Source organism: Nannospalax galili, unplaced genomic scaffold (assembly GCF_000622305.1).
Source record: "Nannospalax galili isolate Female #2095 unplaced genomic scaffold, S.galili_v1.0 scaffold77, whole genome shotgun sequence".
Taxonomy (NCBI): domain Eukaryota; kingdom Metazoa; phylum Chordata; class Mammalia; order Rodentia; family Spalacidae; genus Nannospalax; species Nannospalax galili.
This window is the reverse complement of record NW_008341457.1, coordinates 1,307,357-1,323,151: the sequence shown is the minus strand read 5'-3', so window position 1 is coordinate 1,323,151 and position 15,795 is coordinate 1,307,357. Positions and strand designations below refer to the sequence as shown.

Genomic DNA, 15,795 nt, shown 5'->3' with positions numbered 1-15,795 from the left:
GTGATATGGGCTCTGAAGTCTGGCAGCACTGATAGGCTGGCATCGGGCAGCAGGAGCTAGCTGCCCATCTGTGGCAGGGAAAGGTCAGGCAAAAAATATCCAGAGAGGAGGGGCCCCCTTGTGACTGACAGGTCCACCCATGTGGGGCCCCTTGTTACAGATGATGAAGAATTTCCAGACCACACAGAGGATCTTTGACAGGGAAGGAGGGACTGGGTGGCTCTGCAGGTCTGCTGCCTGGTTGATCAGCCCAGCTTCGTGTGGGAGCCCCAGGGACCCCAAGACACTCCTCCCCAGGCTCCAGGCCAGCCACTTCAACACTCCCTGCATATCTGTCCAGGGTGCAGGGCAGCCTCCCAGCTTACAAGCACAATGTGGATCATTGTGGGAATTTCAGCTCAGAGAGGTTCAGGAACCTGCCTGGGGTCACAAAGCTGCCAAGGGGCAGTCTCAGGATTTGAACTTGAGTCAGACAGCCCTAGTGTTAAAGGTCCAGTGTTTCATGGAAGAAAAAGCTCAGTGCCCCTCAGAACACGGTAGCAGGACCAGCCAGGGGTACAGGGGTGGGGCAAGTGTGTGGGTAGGGAGTGGGCAGCTGGACCCACTTTGGGGCCTTTCATCAACCTCACCTGTGGGGACCAATCCACCTGTGGTCCAGGTGAGATCCAGACTTATTTGGTATTTTTTTCTGAGTCACAGAAGTTAGCTGGGAAGGGGGTGGGGTGGCACTTGTGACTCAAGCTAATTGGGGGCCAAAAAATATCACCAAGGACTAAGTTGATGTGGGAGAAAAAAAACCAAAATAAAGAAATAATTTTTTTTTTAAAGGCAAGAGGCAGAGAGAGAATTCCTCAGAACATTGAGCATCTGCCAGATGTCAGAATTACTGACCAGGCCTCTGTCCCTCCTCTGTGCAGCCCATGGAGCCAGTACCTCGGAGGACCGTGAGCTTGGCATGGACCGTGATCTCCCCAACCGAGTTCTGGGCCACGCACTCATACACATTCTCGTCTCGGGGTGTGCGCAGCGGCTGGATCCTCAGCACGGCACCCGAGCTCTCGTCAAACTCGATGGTCTGTGGAGGGCCAGCAGAGAGGCAGGGTGAGGCTGGAGTCCTGAGAGGGCTCTATGGAGGGAGAGCCCCATGGGGATGCTCTGTGATGATGGGGCTGCTGGCCACCCCAGACAAGTGGGTGTTTGAGCAGAAACCTGGGCCTGGATACATACAAGCGAAAGGTGTCCATGTGTGTGCAGGTGCAGATGTATGTGAAGGTGGGGGTTCAATGTGGAATAAAAGGTGGAGAGAGAGAGAGAGAGAGAGAGAGAGAGAGAGAGAGAGAGAGAGAGAGAGAGAGAGAGAGAGAGAAAGAAACAGAGACATGAACCCCCTGACATGGACCGAGTGCCTAGATCCAGCTGAGCCTGAAGCCTGGCTGCTGCACACACATTTTCTTTACAGGGATGAGGAGCTCTGAGTGATCACATGTGTTTAGATGTGGCAGTGTTATGAGTGAAGGCTCAGAGACAGCAGGGCCCTGCCTCAGGACACAGCACAGAGTGGGCCTTGGAACCAAAGGACTTGCACATGGGGGATAAGCACATGAGAGAAGGGCATGGGGGATGGTGCAGGCCGAGCCCCCACTCACCTCAAAGCGCTGCGAGTTGACCTTTTTGCCTTTCTTGTTCCAAGTCACCCGGGGCTTGGGGTCACCGGTGGCCTGGCACACAAACGATGCCACACCCCCCGACACTCCAATCTGGTCTCTGGGTTCCTTGATAAACCTGGGTGGCTCTGGGGATTCAGAAGGAGGGGAGGTTGGAGGGTCATCCTGGCATGTGGCTGGGATCCCACAGAACCCTCCACAGCACCCAGAGCACCTGTGGGCATCTGGGGCCCTGAACACCCTCCCCACTTCACACACATGTACACAGCCTGGCCCGACACACTCACCCAGACTCAGGGTCCTTCAGAGACTCTGGGGTCCCTAGTGATGACCTGCTAAACCATGAATCACTCCCAAAATATAAGAACAACATAACTCGGCCTAATCTCTTTATGGGGAGTGACCACAAACTATGTCAAAGGCTGACAAGAGGGCTCAGCAGGTAAAGAGGTTTGCAGCCAAGCCTGACACCCAAGGTTGCTTCCCAGGATTCACAAAGCAGAAGGTGAGAACCGACTCCTGAAAGTTGTCCTCTGATCTCCACACATGCACTGTGGCACATGGGCATACACACATGCATGGACTAGTTAATAAATAACACAATAAATAAATACAAACTTAAAAAATGAGTCAGTGGGAGGCTGGACGTGGTGGCGCACGCCTTTAATCCCAGCACCTGGGAGGCAGAGGCATGCGGATCTCTGTGTGTTCAAGGCCAGCCTGGTCTACAAAGTGAGTTCCAGGACAGCTGGGGCTACAAGGAGACCCTGTCTCAATAAGACAAAAAAAATTATATTTATTTGTGTATATGTGTGTTAAGAGCACTGGCTGCTCTTGCAGAGGACCTGGGTTTGGTTCCCAACACCCGCATGGTGGCTAACAACCATCCATAACTCCAGTTCCAGGGGATGTGATACTTTCTTCCAGGCACTGCATAACACGGGTGCACTTACATATATGCAGACAACACACTCATACACATAAAATAAAAATAACATATAATAAAAAATAAAAGGTGAGTTATAGCCAGCACTCTAATGCAGAGCTCTGGAGAGTGGCAAGAAGAGGGTGTCAGGTGTGGGAAGGCACCTGGTCAGACACATACGTCTGCTTGGCCACCAACCTAAACAGCCTCATCTGGCCTGGCTGGACAAGTCTGAGGATGCCTCTCAGCGCCCAGCTGCAGTCCTGACTGTGCTTTGCTGGCTCTGCCTCCTGTGGCAGGAGGGGTGGTGAGCTCTGTCCGTGTCCTCACTGGCTGCTTTGTGTCACCTTGTCACCCCCAGGGATACCCCTCGGCAGATACCAGATGGGGAGAGCTGCAACAGAGCTCCATGGGCCGGGGGAAGCAGCCTGCACACCTGAGAGTTTTCATAAGTGATAGTTTAGGGGCTAGAGAGCTGTCTCAGTGCTTAAGAGCACTGGCTGTTCTTGCAGAGGACCTGAGTTCAAATCCCAGCACCCACATGGTAGCTAACAACTGTCTGTAACTTCAGCTCTAGGGATCTGATGCCTCTTCAGCCTCCAAGAGCATGGCATGCACAGGTGCACTCACACACAAAAGAGAAAAGGAAACAGCAACAACAAAAAAAGTTGGGCATAATGGCACACATCTTTAATCCCAGTACTTGGGAGGCAGAGACAGGTGGATCTCTGTGACACTGAGGCCAGCCTGGGCTACATGGTGAGTTCCTGACCAGCTGGGGCTACAGGGAGACCCTGTCTAAAACAAACAAGCTGACAAAACACTGAGAGAGGCAGAGGGTGAGCACTCAACACTGATCAACACAGGCAAGCAACAGTGGGTTGATGGAGGGCAAGGGCCCACGGACTCTGCCACAATCTTCTGGAATGTTTCTGCCATTTACAGGACCCAGCATCTCTCCAACTACCTTCCTTCACGGCTATAAACAGAGCAGACCCTTCCCCAGAGCACTGAGCAGCTTCCCCTCCCCTCCCCTTCCGAGTGGCCCTGCTCCTGTTAACTCCTGCAGGGACACTTGACGGGATGTCCCTGGCCCCTGTGCTGACACCTACCCAGGTGGGCCCTGGAACCCTGGCCTGCCCCACAGAGTTGGCTCTGCCTTGGCAGGCAACTTATAAAATCTCCCGAAGTTCCCAGAATTGGCTTAGTGCACACACCAGCCCCATCTATGTTCCAAAAGAGAAAAACCACCTCAGGGCCCATGAGGGCAGACCAGGGGCTCCCACAATGCACCCAGGATGAAGGGGACTTGATGCCCCCATCTCTTAAGAGACTGAAGCTCAGAGTGGAGATGGAGTCATGCAGAAGCTGTGGAGGCTGCTTGGCTTCTGTTTTCCATTTCAGTTTATAAAAGTATCTAACGCCAAAGCCTAGGACCAGCCAGAGCCTGGGACCCACTTGCACTGGCTCCCCCACACCCCTCCTCCCCCAGGTCAGCCCTATGGCAGCCTGAGAAGCTGCCCTGCATCCACCCACAGTCACCTCTGTCAAAGCTGCCAGAGCCAGCCATGGTTCCCATGGCTCCTGAGTGCCCGTGAAGGGACACCAGCTATATACACTTTCTGGCATCCCACACCCCAGTCTTAGACAAAAAGACCTGCGTTCAAATCTCTGTGATATTATCACCCACAGTAAAAAACAGATAACTACATGCAGCCATGAGCAAGCACATCGGCTATGCTGGGGGCTCATCCTGGGCTACACTGTCCCTGGCCACTCAGACCAGCTCACTCCATCTCCCTAGTCCCCAGCACCTGTCCTGGAGCCCCCAGCAGCCAGGGGGTACCTGTGCACACCAGCAGTTCCCTCCTCTGCACATGACCCCCCATGGCTCCTACTTCCCTCAGGGTCAAAAGCTCACATACCCTCTCTTCAGCCCAGAGGGTCCTGCCCTATCCTCCCTACTGCCCCCACCCCGCCCCTCACTTGCTCTGCTCCAGATACAAGGGCTTCCTTGCTGTTCCTTCAACTCCCCAGGCTCCATCCTGCCCCAGGGCCTTTGCACAGCTGTGTCTCTGCCCCAGGACCTTTGCACAAGCTCTTTCCAGAAGCCATCTCTTTGTCCTGAGTACCACAAAAACAAACAAGTCCCAAGTCTCAGCATGGGGAGCAACAGGGACAGCCCTTCTACTCCCTCCAAGGCCTCTCACTGGCTAGTCTCTCATAAGAGGACGGGGTCTTGGTGTCAGGCCAAACCTGAACTCCCCAGAGTCTTCATCTTAACAGTAGGAAAAAATACTGTTTTGTCCATCTTTAAGCTACACTGACCTCTTTTATTTCTAGGCCTTCCTGTGGTCCATCAACTCCATCAATGCCAGCAAACGCCTATACACACACAAAACCCCAGCACCTGTGTCCTGTCCTGCAAAGCCTATCCTGGCTCTCCCTGGTGTGCTCAGCCCTGAAGGCTCAACTTACTGTTACTCTCTGAGCAACGTCATTGCTGATGTCCAGCCCCCAGAGCTCTCCTGTGTTTGGTACAGCAGGGAAGTCCTGGGGTGTAGAAGTATTCCCATGCATACCCAGAAACAGACACACACCAGGGAACATGCAACCTGTCTCCATGCTGCCTCTTACCTTCTGCAGCGCCTCCTCCGGCCAGCAAGAGCAGGAACAAGCCCAGGGGACCCAGCAGGGTCACCATGTTGGGATTCCAGGCAGTGGCCATGCTTGTCTTGGCCTTGGCCTCCTCCCTGGCAGGGGACGGTCCCCCCAAGCCTCAGGGAGACACGGCAGGCCTTCAGCAGGCACAGTGTCTGTGGAGACAGTCAAGCAGGGGAGCTGCATGTAGGACCCAGAACCTCCCTGGAAGGGCAGGGTGGTCATGGGGAGATGGGCAGAGAAAGTGCCAGGTCCATGCAGTGTGTGCCTTGGAAACTCACAGGTGGAAGAAGACGGGATTAGGAAGTGGAGGACTCAGGAGGGCACGGGACAGAACCTTCAGGACAGGGACAAGTATCCCCACAGTGACAGCCAGAGCCATTCAGCTTTTTTTGTCTTTTTGAGATGGGGTTTCCCTGTAACCACATGCAGGCACACCTTGAACCCAGGACTGGCCTGTGTCCTGAACCCCAAAGCTCCCCCTACCTAAAGCCAGCACAGAGACTGGGGTACAAGGAAGATGGCAACAGGGAGGGGTCCCAGCTGTGACCACAGGGAGGAGACAGTTCATAATTAAAGGGTGACCCTGTGATTTTTGTCTCCCAAAATACCCCACTGTGGTCGCCTCGCCCAGGATGGCTCCAGGCAATGGCAGGGCCTGTGGTGACTGGGTCACGGCGCAGGGCAGAGAGGGGTCACAGAAGGGAAAGGCTGAAGATGGGGCTGGAGATAAGCACACAGTCAGACCACAGGTACACAGACCAGAGACACACAGTCAAATTTCTGAGATAAGGAAGCCCCGACTTCCTCACGCAGGCCATGAAGTAGGTCTGCACATAGTCCACAAGCTGAGGCCTCAGAGGAACACTGGAGTGAGACCGGACAGGTGAGGTTGGTGTAGGCGGGGCAGGGCCAAGCAGGCAGTGCACACCACACTCCTCAGTGCCTGTCCTGGTCTGTTCTCCATCGCTGTGACAAAACACTGACCAGTACCAACTTGTGGAGGAAAGGGTTTATTTAGCTTACATCTCCCAGGTTACAATTAGGAATTCAGGGCAGGAACCTGGAGGCAGGAGCTGGAGCACAGGCCATGGAGGAATACTGCTTACTGACTTGCTCCCCTGGCCCCTGCTCAGCCTGCTTACGTATACAACACAGGCCCACCTGCCCAAGGGTGGCACCACCCACAGTGGGCTGGGCCCTCCCACATCACTCAACAATCAAGAAGACGCCCCACAGACATGGCCACAGGCCACTCCAATGAAGGAAATTCCCCAACTGAGGCTCCCCCAACCCAGGGGTGTCAAGTTGACACTGAAGCTATCCAGCATAGTGCCTCTCTGCCTCTCTGGGTGACCCTGACCAAGACCCCCACAAACATGACAGGCAATGCCCCCCGGCCCCCACAGAGACTGCACACACCACTGCGAGCAGGTGGACAGATGTACCCTGGGCCCCTAAGACACAGGATGGAGGGTAGGGACAGGAAGGATCACAAGACGGGCTGACCATGGCCACCGTACCCCAAACCCCACGAGACGGGCTGACCATGGCCACCATACCCCAAACCCCACGAGACAGGCTGACCATGGCCACCATACCCCAAACCCTACGAGGCCTGGGGGGGTCACCTGGGTAATGTCCACCTGGGGCATGTGGACGGGAGGTTCTAGCCCTGCCCAGCTAATAAAGAAGGCCACTCCAGTCCCACCCTCAGGATCCCAAGTTGCCTGCCCCTAGGCCTGCTGCGGACATGGGATCACAGGAACAGACAGAATAACTGAGGAAGACCACAGAAAACCCCTACAAACAGGAAGTTCCAGGTCTGTTATACCCTAGTCCTCCCTGAAGGACTTATCCAAGATGGCCCTGGGTCCCCCAAAAAGGCAAGAACCATCCTATCACCCCCAACCTGGCCAGCATGGTTGCCTGGACCTTTGTACAGTTGTGTTCTCTGTCCTGAGGCCTTTGAACAGTTTCTGTCCTCTACTCCAGGACCTTTGCATGACTGTGTCCTCTGCCCAGGGGACTTTGCACACATGCCTGGACTTAGTACTGCCATCATTAGCATGGCTCCTGACCCTCATCCCCACCCATCGACTAAGTCACACCTTTCTTCAGGACATCTGGTCCCATGTGCTTTGCACAGAGGCTGGAGGAAGAACTGGGGCTTCCAGAGGCTGCCCTAGCTGGGGCATGAGCTTGGGTGGGGGCCTGGATGCTCTCAGGTTGCCTCCCGGGGCTCCCACGCTGTGCTCACAGGGGACAAGCAGATGCTGGGTGGCAGGTCACATGGTCCTGAGCTTTGTGTGCCCACGAGGTCCAGCAACATAAAAGGGTGATTATAAGCTGGACTGGGTGACACCGGGCTCTGTGTCACCCTCACAAGGCAGGGTCTTCTCGTGCCAGTGATGCCTCCCCCAGCTCTGCTGGCCATCGTAGGGAGCCAGAGCCCCTGACAGTCAGGGAAATCTGCATCCCATTCTCAACTCACCTGTGGTGCAGGGAGGGGGCTGAGGGGAGGATCCAATCCAGCTCGGGCCTGCACCCTCCTCCTGCACTCCCCACCTCTCCTAGGCTGCCCTGGGGCCTGAGGTTGGAGCACCCTAGGCCATTCCTGCAGTTGTGGGCAACTCCATGCCCCTGGGAAATGGTCTGGCTGGGGGAGGGGGGGTGTCCACGCCTTCCCAGAACCCAAACCTGCCTTTAACAGACAACACATCTGCCTGGGGGAACAGGAAAGCTCAGGGTCCCCAAGGCCAGGGTGTGATGAAATGTGAGACAAGTCCAGCCCCAGAGCGAAGCCAGTCCCACCTAATGCTACTGCTATGACTCCTGCTGCTTGACACATGAGGAAACTGAAGCTCAGAGCGGTGGGTGTCAGCCCTAAAGGGCCAGGCCCGGCTGGGACCCCACCTTCCCTGGCTGCCCCCCTTGCGCCTGGCCACCTCTGTGTCAGCTTCAACAGAGAAGTTAAGACTCCACGGTCCTTCAACCATTTCCTCTTCTCATGAGCTCCTGAACTACACATGATCCAATGATTCAATGATCTGGGGCCCCACTTGATGCTCCCTTCCCCTATACAAACCTTAAGATGCACCCCCAACCCCAGCTTGGTCTCCATGCCTTTCCATTCTTCCTTCACTCCAGGACTCTCCACAGTTCTGGTCTGCATCCACTCAAACGTGGTCTCCCACCCTTAGCCTCTGCACATCCCTGCTTTTGCATGCCATTCCTTCCAGGTTGCACACCTTTCCCAGCTCCCCACCAAACCTCAGCCCCACACTCCTCCACAGATGTCCCTCTAGGTCATCACCCTGGACACCCCAGGCTTCATCAGGGAGCTGGCCACAATCCAACTTCCCAACCTTGCTCCCATTTCCCACACCACAAGACAAAACTGTGCATGCATGAGTCACCTACTGCATACCTGGGCCTCATGAGATGCTATAATCGTGATACTCTTTTGTTCTAGTGATATGAAGCCTGATGGAATATTTAATGAAAATATGGATTTTAATCCTTGTTTTCTCTCTGTCAGCAAGGTTCAGCTGACAAGTGTGTGGTCAGAGCGCTGACACAGTAGCTAGAACCACTGGCCTTGTGTCCTGATGAAACTTCCTCAGTTCTGTTGGTCTCAAGAGACCTCGATGACTTTCAGACAGGGAATGTTTTTAGCATATTTTTCTAAATTTATAATAATTTGGCTGGTTTTAGGACTTTTCTGATAGGCAATCAATACATCAGTTTCCTTCTCACTGTAATCCAGTGCCACTTGTCTTTGGGGTGCAGATTTTGAGGCTTGAGTCCACTGGACCAGGCCGAAACAAAATACCTGCTTCCTTTACACTCCCGGTGTCCTGCCTGATGTTCCTGCAGCAGTAGAGGGGGAAACTGAGGCTGCACAGTCCAGCTGTACAGCAGGAGAGCCTAAAGTGGGGTAGGATGCCGGTGCAACTTCTGCATGGGGTTCTGGGAGGGTGGGAGAGGGAAGGCCGGCTGGGCAGGAGGGTCAGCAAGCCCGGGCGTCCAGGCGTGTGAAGATGGAGGGGACCAGGCAGGGACGCGGGGGTGGCAGGGGGAGTGGCCTACACAGGCAGCAGAGCCTCCCTGGACCCCAGGGACCCCAGGGGTCCCGATGCCCCCCCCTTTAGGAAGGTCCCCAGGATGCACGCGAGACGCAGATGGAGCTCGGGGTGCACGAGTCCCCCGAAGCGCTCCAGGGGAGGTTCCTAAACCTCGGGGATCCCGGGAGGTCCCCTCCCCCACCAGTCCCCAACGCGGTCTGCAGGCCCCGCCCCCTGTCAGCGCGCCAGCTCCGCCCCAGGTGGGGGAGGGGCCGCGCGGAGCAATAACGGGTCTGGACCCGAGCCAAGTGCAGGGCTGGGCGCGGGCGGGGGCCGCGGCGCCACTGAGCGCCTCCGAAGATGTCCGAGCGACTCCGATCACGCCCAGTCGCCCCCGAGGCTCGGCGCGCAAGGAAGCGGGGTCCCTTGGTTCCGTGGGGGGTGCGAGGACCGTGACGAAGGCCGGGCGGGACGTGGCCCGGATTCGGCGAGGCCAGGGCGACTCACCGTGGCTCCGAGACCCGGGCTGCGCCGTTCGCTGCGCCCCGCAGGCGACTCGCCGTGTCTGCCTCGAGCGCAGCGCGCGAGACTCCACAGGCCTCAGCCCAGCGCTCTGCTTGGGGGCGAGGCCTTTGGTTTGGGGCGGGGCCTCGCAGGGGCCGGGCAGAGCCTCGGGGGAGGGGTGGCTGGGCCAGAGAGATTCCAGGCGGTGTGGGGGCGGGGCTTCCGAGGCAGGCTGACTGGGGGCGGGGCCTCGCGCTGACAGGCCAAGGGCAGATTCTGGGGAGAGAAATGGGGACTGGGCTGGAGAGGGGCCAAAGCTTCCCAGAGGCTGGTAGGCTCCTGGCAGAGAACTCGAGGGGCGGGGAGCTGCTGGGGCGGAGTTTCTAAGGCAGGCTGTCTGGGGGCGGCGCCTCGCAGTCCTCGGCCACTCGCGGAGGGAAAGGTGGGGGCGGGGCTAGAGAGACCAAGCTTCCCAGGGGCGGGGCTGTGGACCTGGCTTCCGAGCGCTGACTGGAGACTGGGCTTATGAGGCGGGCGGCTGGGGGCGGGGCTTCGGAGAGGCCAAGGCTTCCCCGGGTCGGGATAGGGGGCGGGGCCTCAAGGCTGGCTGGGGCGGGGCTTCGGAGAGTCAGGCAGGTGGCACAGATTTCCAGGGGTGGGAAAGCTGGGGCTTCCGAGGAAGGCTGGGTGGGGGCGGGACCCCAGGCATGCTGGCAAAGGCCGAGGAGAGGCCCAGGCTTTCCACGGGAGGACTAGGGGCGGGCTTCTCAGGGGCGGGGCTTCCGCCGGCAGTTGGAAATGTTGTTTCAGAGGCTCACTGACCAGGAATGGAGCTGAGGGGGCACCAGGACTTCCGGGACAGAGATCTGACGTCCAGGGTACTTGTGGGGATTCTGAGCTTGACTGGCAAGGGGCGGAGCTTTCAGGGACTGGGCGGGGCTGCTCAGAGGCGGGGGCAGGACTTTCAAGGACCCGGAGGGAACTCCTGGGGCGGGGGCGGGGCTTCTGAAGATGGAAGCAGGACTGGGGGCCGGGCTCTGGTTGGAAGTGAGGCGAGGGGACCCCAGGGAGCCCCAGCTGTAGGCGCTGGGGGAGATGGAGGCAGCCCTGCGTCCCCAGCATGTATCCCTGTCTGGTTCCCAGCGCTGCACGGTAGCCACGGCAACTGATGTAGCAGTGGGGCTGGGTCTGAGGCCAGAGTCCCCAGCCAACGCCCGCCTGGCCCTCTGGACAAGGTCCTCCATCCCGGGTCCCCTGGCGTCTGCAAGTTGGGACTCAGCAGTCAGAGCCTACGTCCCAACACGGCGCAGAGGAGGGGGAGGGGCGCAGGCCAGATTGGAAACAGATGCTGGCGGGCCAGTGACACCCGATCCACGGCGAGGAGGGGGCCTGGACGCTGCAGATGCAGCCAATCACAAGGCCTGATGCCCAGGGATACAGGCTTCAAGACTGCTGGGTGGAATGGGGGAGGCCCGAGGACTTGCACGGACGCCCGCCCCCATCCAGGACAAAAATACCAGGTGTCATCAGGAGCAGAGCCAACCCGGGGCCATGAACCCAGCTCTGTGCAGGAAGCCAGCAAACAGCCTGTCCTATGGGCTGCTTCTAAAGGCCCCAAGAACCTGTACCCCATCAGCACCCAGTGCTCCAAAGAACAAAGTGGGGGACATGCCACAGAGGAGTAACCAGCAAGAGCTTCAAGGGTCATGCAGAGGCTGAGGCCCACGCCCATAAAACACCAACAGCTATAGCCACACAACCCGGAATGATTCACCATGACTTGAAAGCCCCTCTGATCTATCTGGGTGCAGAGCAGGGCCTGAAAACCCACCAGCCCAGCCTGGGGTCACCTGCCACCCAGTGTGGCAGACTGAACATTGAAGGGGACAGACACACAGAAGATAACTTGTGTTTAAATGCCATTGTGTAGTGAGTTCAAGGCCAACCTGAGGTACATAAGACCACAAAAAATCCCCCCAAACCGAAAAACGGTTAACAAAATACCTGCCCAACTTGGGGCCAGTCCATTCAGAGGCCCTGGGCCAGTGGACAAAGGTGCAGGGACCAGAGAGGGAGGATGAGGCAGGACCCTGTGGACTGCAGGGACGGCTTGGGCTTTAGCCCAGAGTAGGAAGGAGCCAAGGCGTGTGGACAGAGGAGCAATAGACGAGCCATTTGCTGGATCTGGAGGATCAGGCATAGCAAACAGGTGACCAGGTTGGGAAGGATGGGCAGGTAAAGGTTGGCAGAGAAGATGGATTCTGGGTAGATTTCCAAAGCCCCTGTGGAATTCCCCAAGTGCTTGGTTATTATGGCATGTGAGGATAAGACACCCTTTGAAAGTGAACAGTCCAGAGGTGTCCTTCAGCACTAATCTGGGAGCCCCCAGAACCTTCCGTCACTATGTCCTCTGTCCACACCCAAGATGCCACCGCCCCGGGTGAGGGACATAGGCCTGGCTCACGTCAGCGCCTGCAGCTGGGATGTTGGAGTGTAATTTTTTTTTTCAAAATAACTTTTCTTCTAATTATAAAATAGTCTCGTGTACTAGAAATTCTGAAGAAATCAGCAGAAAATAAAAGTCACCCAGAATCCACTCTGTGCAGGAGGAAGAAGCTGTGAGCATGTGGCCACATGTACTGACTGCCTACTGGGTGCCCCCCAGGTTAGCTCCTGACAAACTACATCCCTGCTTTCCTGTGTTCTGGGTCCTACAGGTGGTAGCCAAGGGAGGGGTGAAGTTTGGAATTGACTTCTGTGTGGGGTCTTCCTGCAGAGTTGTGACCTGGATACACCTGGGCAGGACCTGTCCCGAACCTGCCCTCACTTCTGTTTACCTGAGGCCAAAACACCCAAAAGTTTCATTTCAGCAAACTCCATACCCAGGCATCGACTTCCCAAGGAGGACCTGCTCATGTGGCTTCCTGATGGGTGCCAGGCCTGGCATGTGTTGACTGGGGATAGCGAGCACGTGTCAACCCGCCAAAGAGCCACAGAAAGCATTCAGCCCACCCCAGCACACCCTGCTGTTAACCTGACATTGTTACCTGCCAGCCTCACCTCACCCATAGGCACTGGAGCTTCCTTTCCTTTGCACAGCTGTGTCCTCTGCCCCAGGACCTTTGCACAGCTGTGTCCTCTGCCCTGGAGTTCCCGATTGCCCTGTATCACATATCACTGGATTTTACTTGTTTGCAGCTCATAATTCGTTAGCTGTTGACTGTCAAGATCTGGCTGTGCAATATAGGGAGGTTGAGGCTGAGGCCAGGGGATCTGAAGTTCCTGGTCAGCCTGGACTACAGAGGAAGTGGCCTCAGTCCCAATCAACCTTGCTCCTCCCACAGAGGGTCACAAAACACCTCATTTTATATGAAATCTTAAAGCTAGGGATGGAGAGGGCTCAGTAGTTAAGAGCACTAGCTGCTCTTGCAGAGGACCCGGGTTCGAATCACAGCAACTACATGGTGGCCAACAACCATCTGTAACTCCAGTTCCAGGGGATCCAACACCCTCTTCTGACCTCCGTGGGCACTGCACGACACGGGTGCACTTACATACGTGCAGGCAATACACTCATAAAAATTTTTAAAATAAAATATTTTAAAAAAGAAATCTTGAAGCTGCCAGACGTGGTGGCACATGGCTTTAATCCCAGCACTCAGGAGGCAGAGTCAAGCTGATCTCTGTGAGATTAAGGCCAGCCTGGTCTACACAGTGAGTTGGTCCAGGCCAGCGTGGGTTACAGGGAGATCCTGCCTCAAAAAGATTAAAAAAAGAAAGAAAAAGAAAATCTTGAAGCCCAGGCACAGAACTGGGTCCATGTCCCTCGCAATCCACACAGCCGCCCTTGGGTATGTGGACACAGGAGCAAGTCACTAAGGCCCCATGTAACCGTCCATGGCAGTCTTAACCCCGCCCCCCCTGGAGGCACAGTTCGCCATGCTGGGGGCTCTGTGCCACCCCTCAAACCTCCACAGTAGCTGCTCAGCTCCTAAAATCACAACCCACACGTGAGGGGCAGAGGGACCCAGTTTTCTTCCCAGTGGGAGGAGACGCAGGAAGTGCCCAAGGATGAGGAGGGACCAGAATGAGTGAGGAACACAGGCTCAGAGGATGGAACAACCTCCATGATGCCTCTGTCACAACTGTCCTTTCATCCCCACCACCAGCATTTATAGAGCACCTCCTGTATACCACATTCTAGGCTGAGTACTAAAGACACTGGGTGATCCAGGAGCCTGGGCTCAGCCTCATCCCTGGGCCTACAGGGAAGCAAATGACCCTCCTCAGTCGCCACCCTTCAGATTAATATGTTCAGGGCCCCAGGTTGGATCCGCAGCACCAGGCACATACCCAAGTGTGTGCACAGACACAGACACCCCATCTTATTTGTATTTATTATTGCTTTTTCTTACGTTATATCTCCTGAGCACTCCATTGCAAGTGCCCATGGAGAAAGGATCACTACAAGCCACCAAGCATGTGACGAGAGTTAGTGGCATAGCATTACTATCATAGGTAGAGAACTATGAAATAACTTAAAGACACTCCATTTTCCTAATTTATTGCTTTAAATTGTGTGTGTGTGCATTGTGTGTAAGTGCACCATGTGTGTGCAATACCCATGGAGGTCAAAAGAGGGCATCAGATCTTCTAGAACTGGAGTTATAAACGGTTGTTAGCTGCCATGTGGGTGCTGAGAACCAAATCCGGGTCCTCTGCAAAAGCAGCCAGTGCTCCTGACTGCCAAGCCAGCTCTCCAGCCCAAGACTCTATTTCTAAGAAAACTAAGGAAAAATAATAATAAAATTGAGGTAGAGGATGGAGGATAAAAGAGCCTGCCGTCTGGAAAAAAAAACAAAGCAATTGGGGCTGGCCCAGAAGCCGAACATTACAGATTTCTAAGTAATGCCAGTGTCCAAAACGGCAGGCCCTGGCTCCTGTGGTGTCTCAAATCTAAACGGAGTAAAATGGAAAACGTGGCAGATTTAGTTCTTTGGTTACGTGGGACACGTTTCAAACACTGGAAGCTGTGCTCTGGGAAGGGTTTCTAGCGGCCATCATGGTGGCACACACCTGCTATCCCAGCACTCAGGAAGCTGAGGCAGGAGGGTTCCCTCAAGTTAGAGGCCAGCCTGGGCTACAGAATGAGACACTGCCTCAAAAAAAAAAAAAGCCAAACTATAAAATAAAGGAAATGCATCCATCAAGAGATAGATTTGGGGGAGTTGGAGATGGCTCAGGGGTTCAGAGCACTGGCTGTTCTTGCAGAAGACTTGGATTCGAATCCCGGAACCCACAGGGCAGCTAACAACTATCCGTAACTCCAGTTCCAGGGGATCTGACATCCTCTCTGTCCTCTGTGGGCATTGCACGACATGGGTGCACTTATACACATGCAGGCAAGACAATCATACATATAAAAATAAATTTTTTTAAACAAAGAGATAGATAGATTTGGGGTACAGAAGAACTAATCCAATTCAGCACCCAGAGGACTAAGCCAATAGTACCCATGTGACCAACTTTAAACCTTTTTTGCTTTGTGGATGGACCACAGCTGACTCCCCAGCGGATGTGTGGGGGTCACCCAGAGTCCCTAAAACCTATGCTGAGGGGCAAAGGAGGAAGTCGGGGGTTAGGAGGACACTTGACAGGGAGAGGGCTTGCTGTACAAGCAGAAGGACTGAGTTCAAGTCCCAGCACTCACCAAAAACAGGTCAGGTGTGGTGGCACATGCCTGAACCCCAGTGCTGGGGAGGGGGAGAGAGAAAGGCCCCAGGGCTCCATGGCCAGGCAGACTGGCAGAATCCGGGAGCTGCAGGTTCAGTGAGACCCTGTTGCAAAAAAACAAGGTGGAGAGCAACCAAGGAAAAAGCCCAAGGTGGGCCCTGAGTGCCAGGTTCTCTACTGTGGTGTCCGGGGATAGGACCAGGACAGGGATTGGGGAGCCAAGGGCCCCGGGCTGAGCTTT

General features: G+C 55.6%; 1 protein-coding gene across 11 annotated transcripts in view; it reads right to left on the bottom strand.

Annotated features, from left to right (window-relative positions):
* The window catches only part of Ptprs (protein tyrosine phosphatase receptor type S), a 70,715-nt gene that overhangs the window by 42,701 nt on the left and 12,219 nt on the right, over nt 1-15,795 (bottom strand). For 10 of the 11 annotated variants that reach the window (XM_029565310.1, XM_029565312.1, XM_029565314.1 and 7 more), the window contains exons 1-4: nt 9,825-9,943; nt 5,227-5,405; nt 1,647-1,792; nt 934-1,075 (exon numbers count right to left, since the gene is read on the bottom strand). In XM_029565310.1, the coding sequence (XP_029421170.1) occupies nt 934-1,075; nt 1,647-1,792; nt 5,227-5,317 (379 nt within the window). In that variant the 5' untranslated portion in view covers nt 5,318-5,405; nt 9,825-9,943. Of the gene's footprint in view, nt 1-933; nt 1,076-1,646; nt 1,793-5,226; nt 5,406-9,824; nt 9,944-15,795 lie in introns of those variants that run through there. The other variant, XM_008836955.2, reaches the window with a different exon arrangement.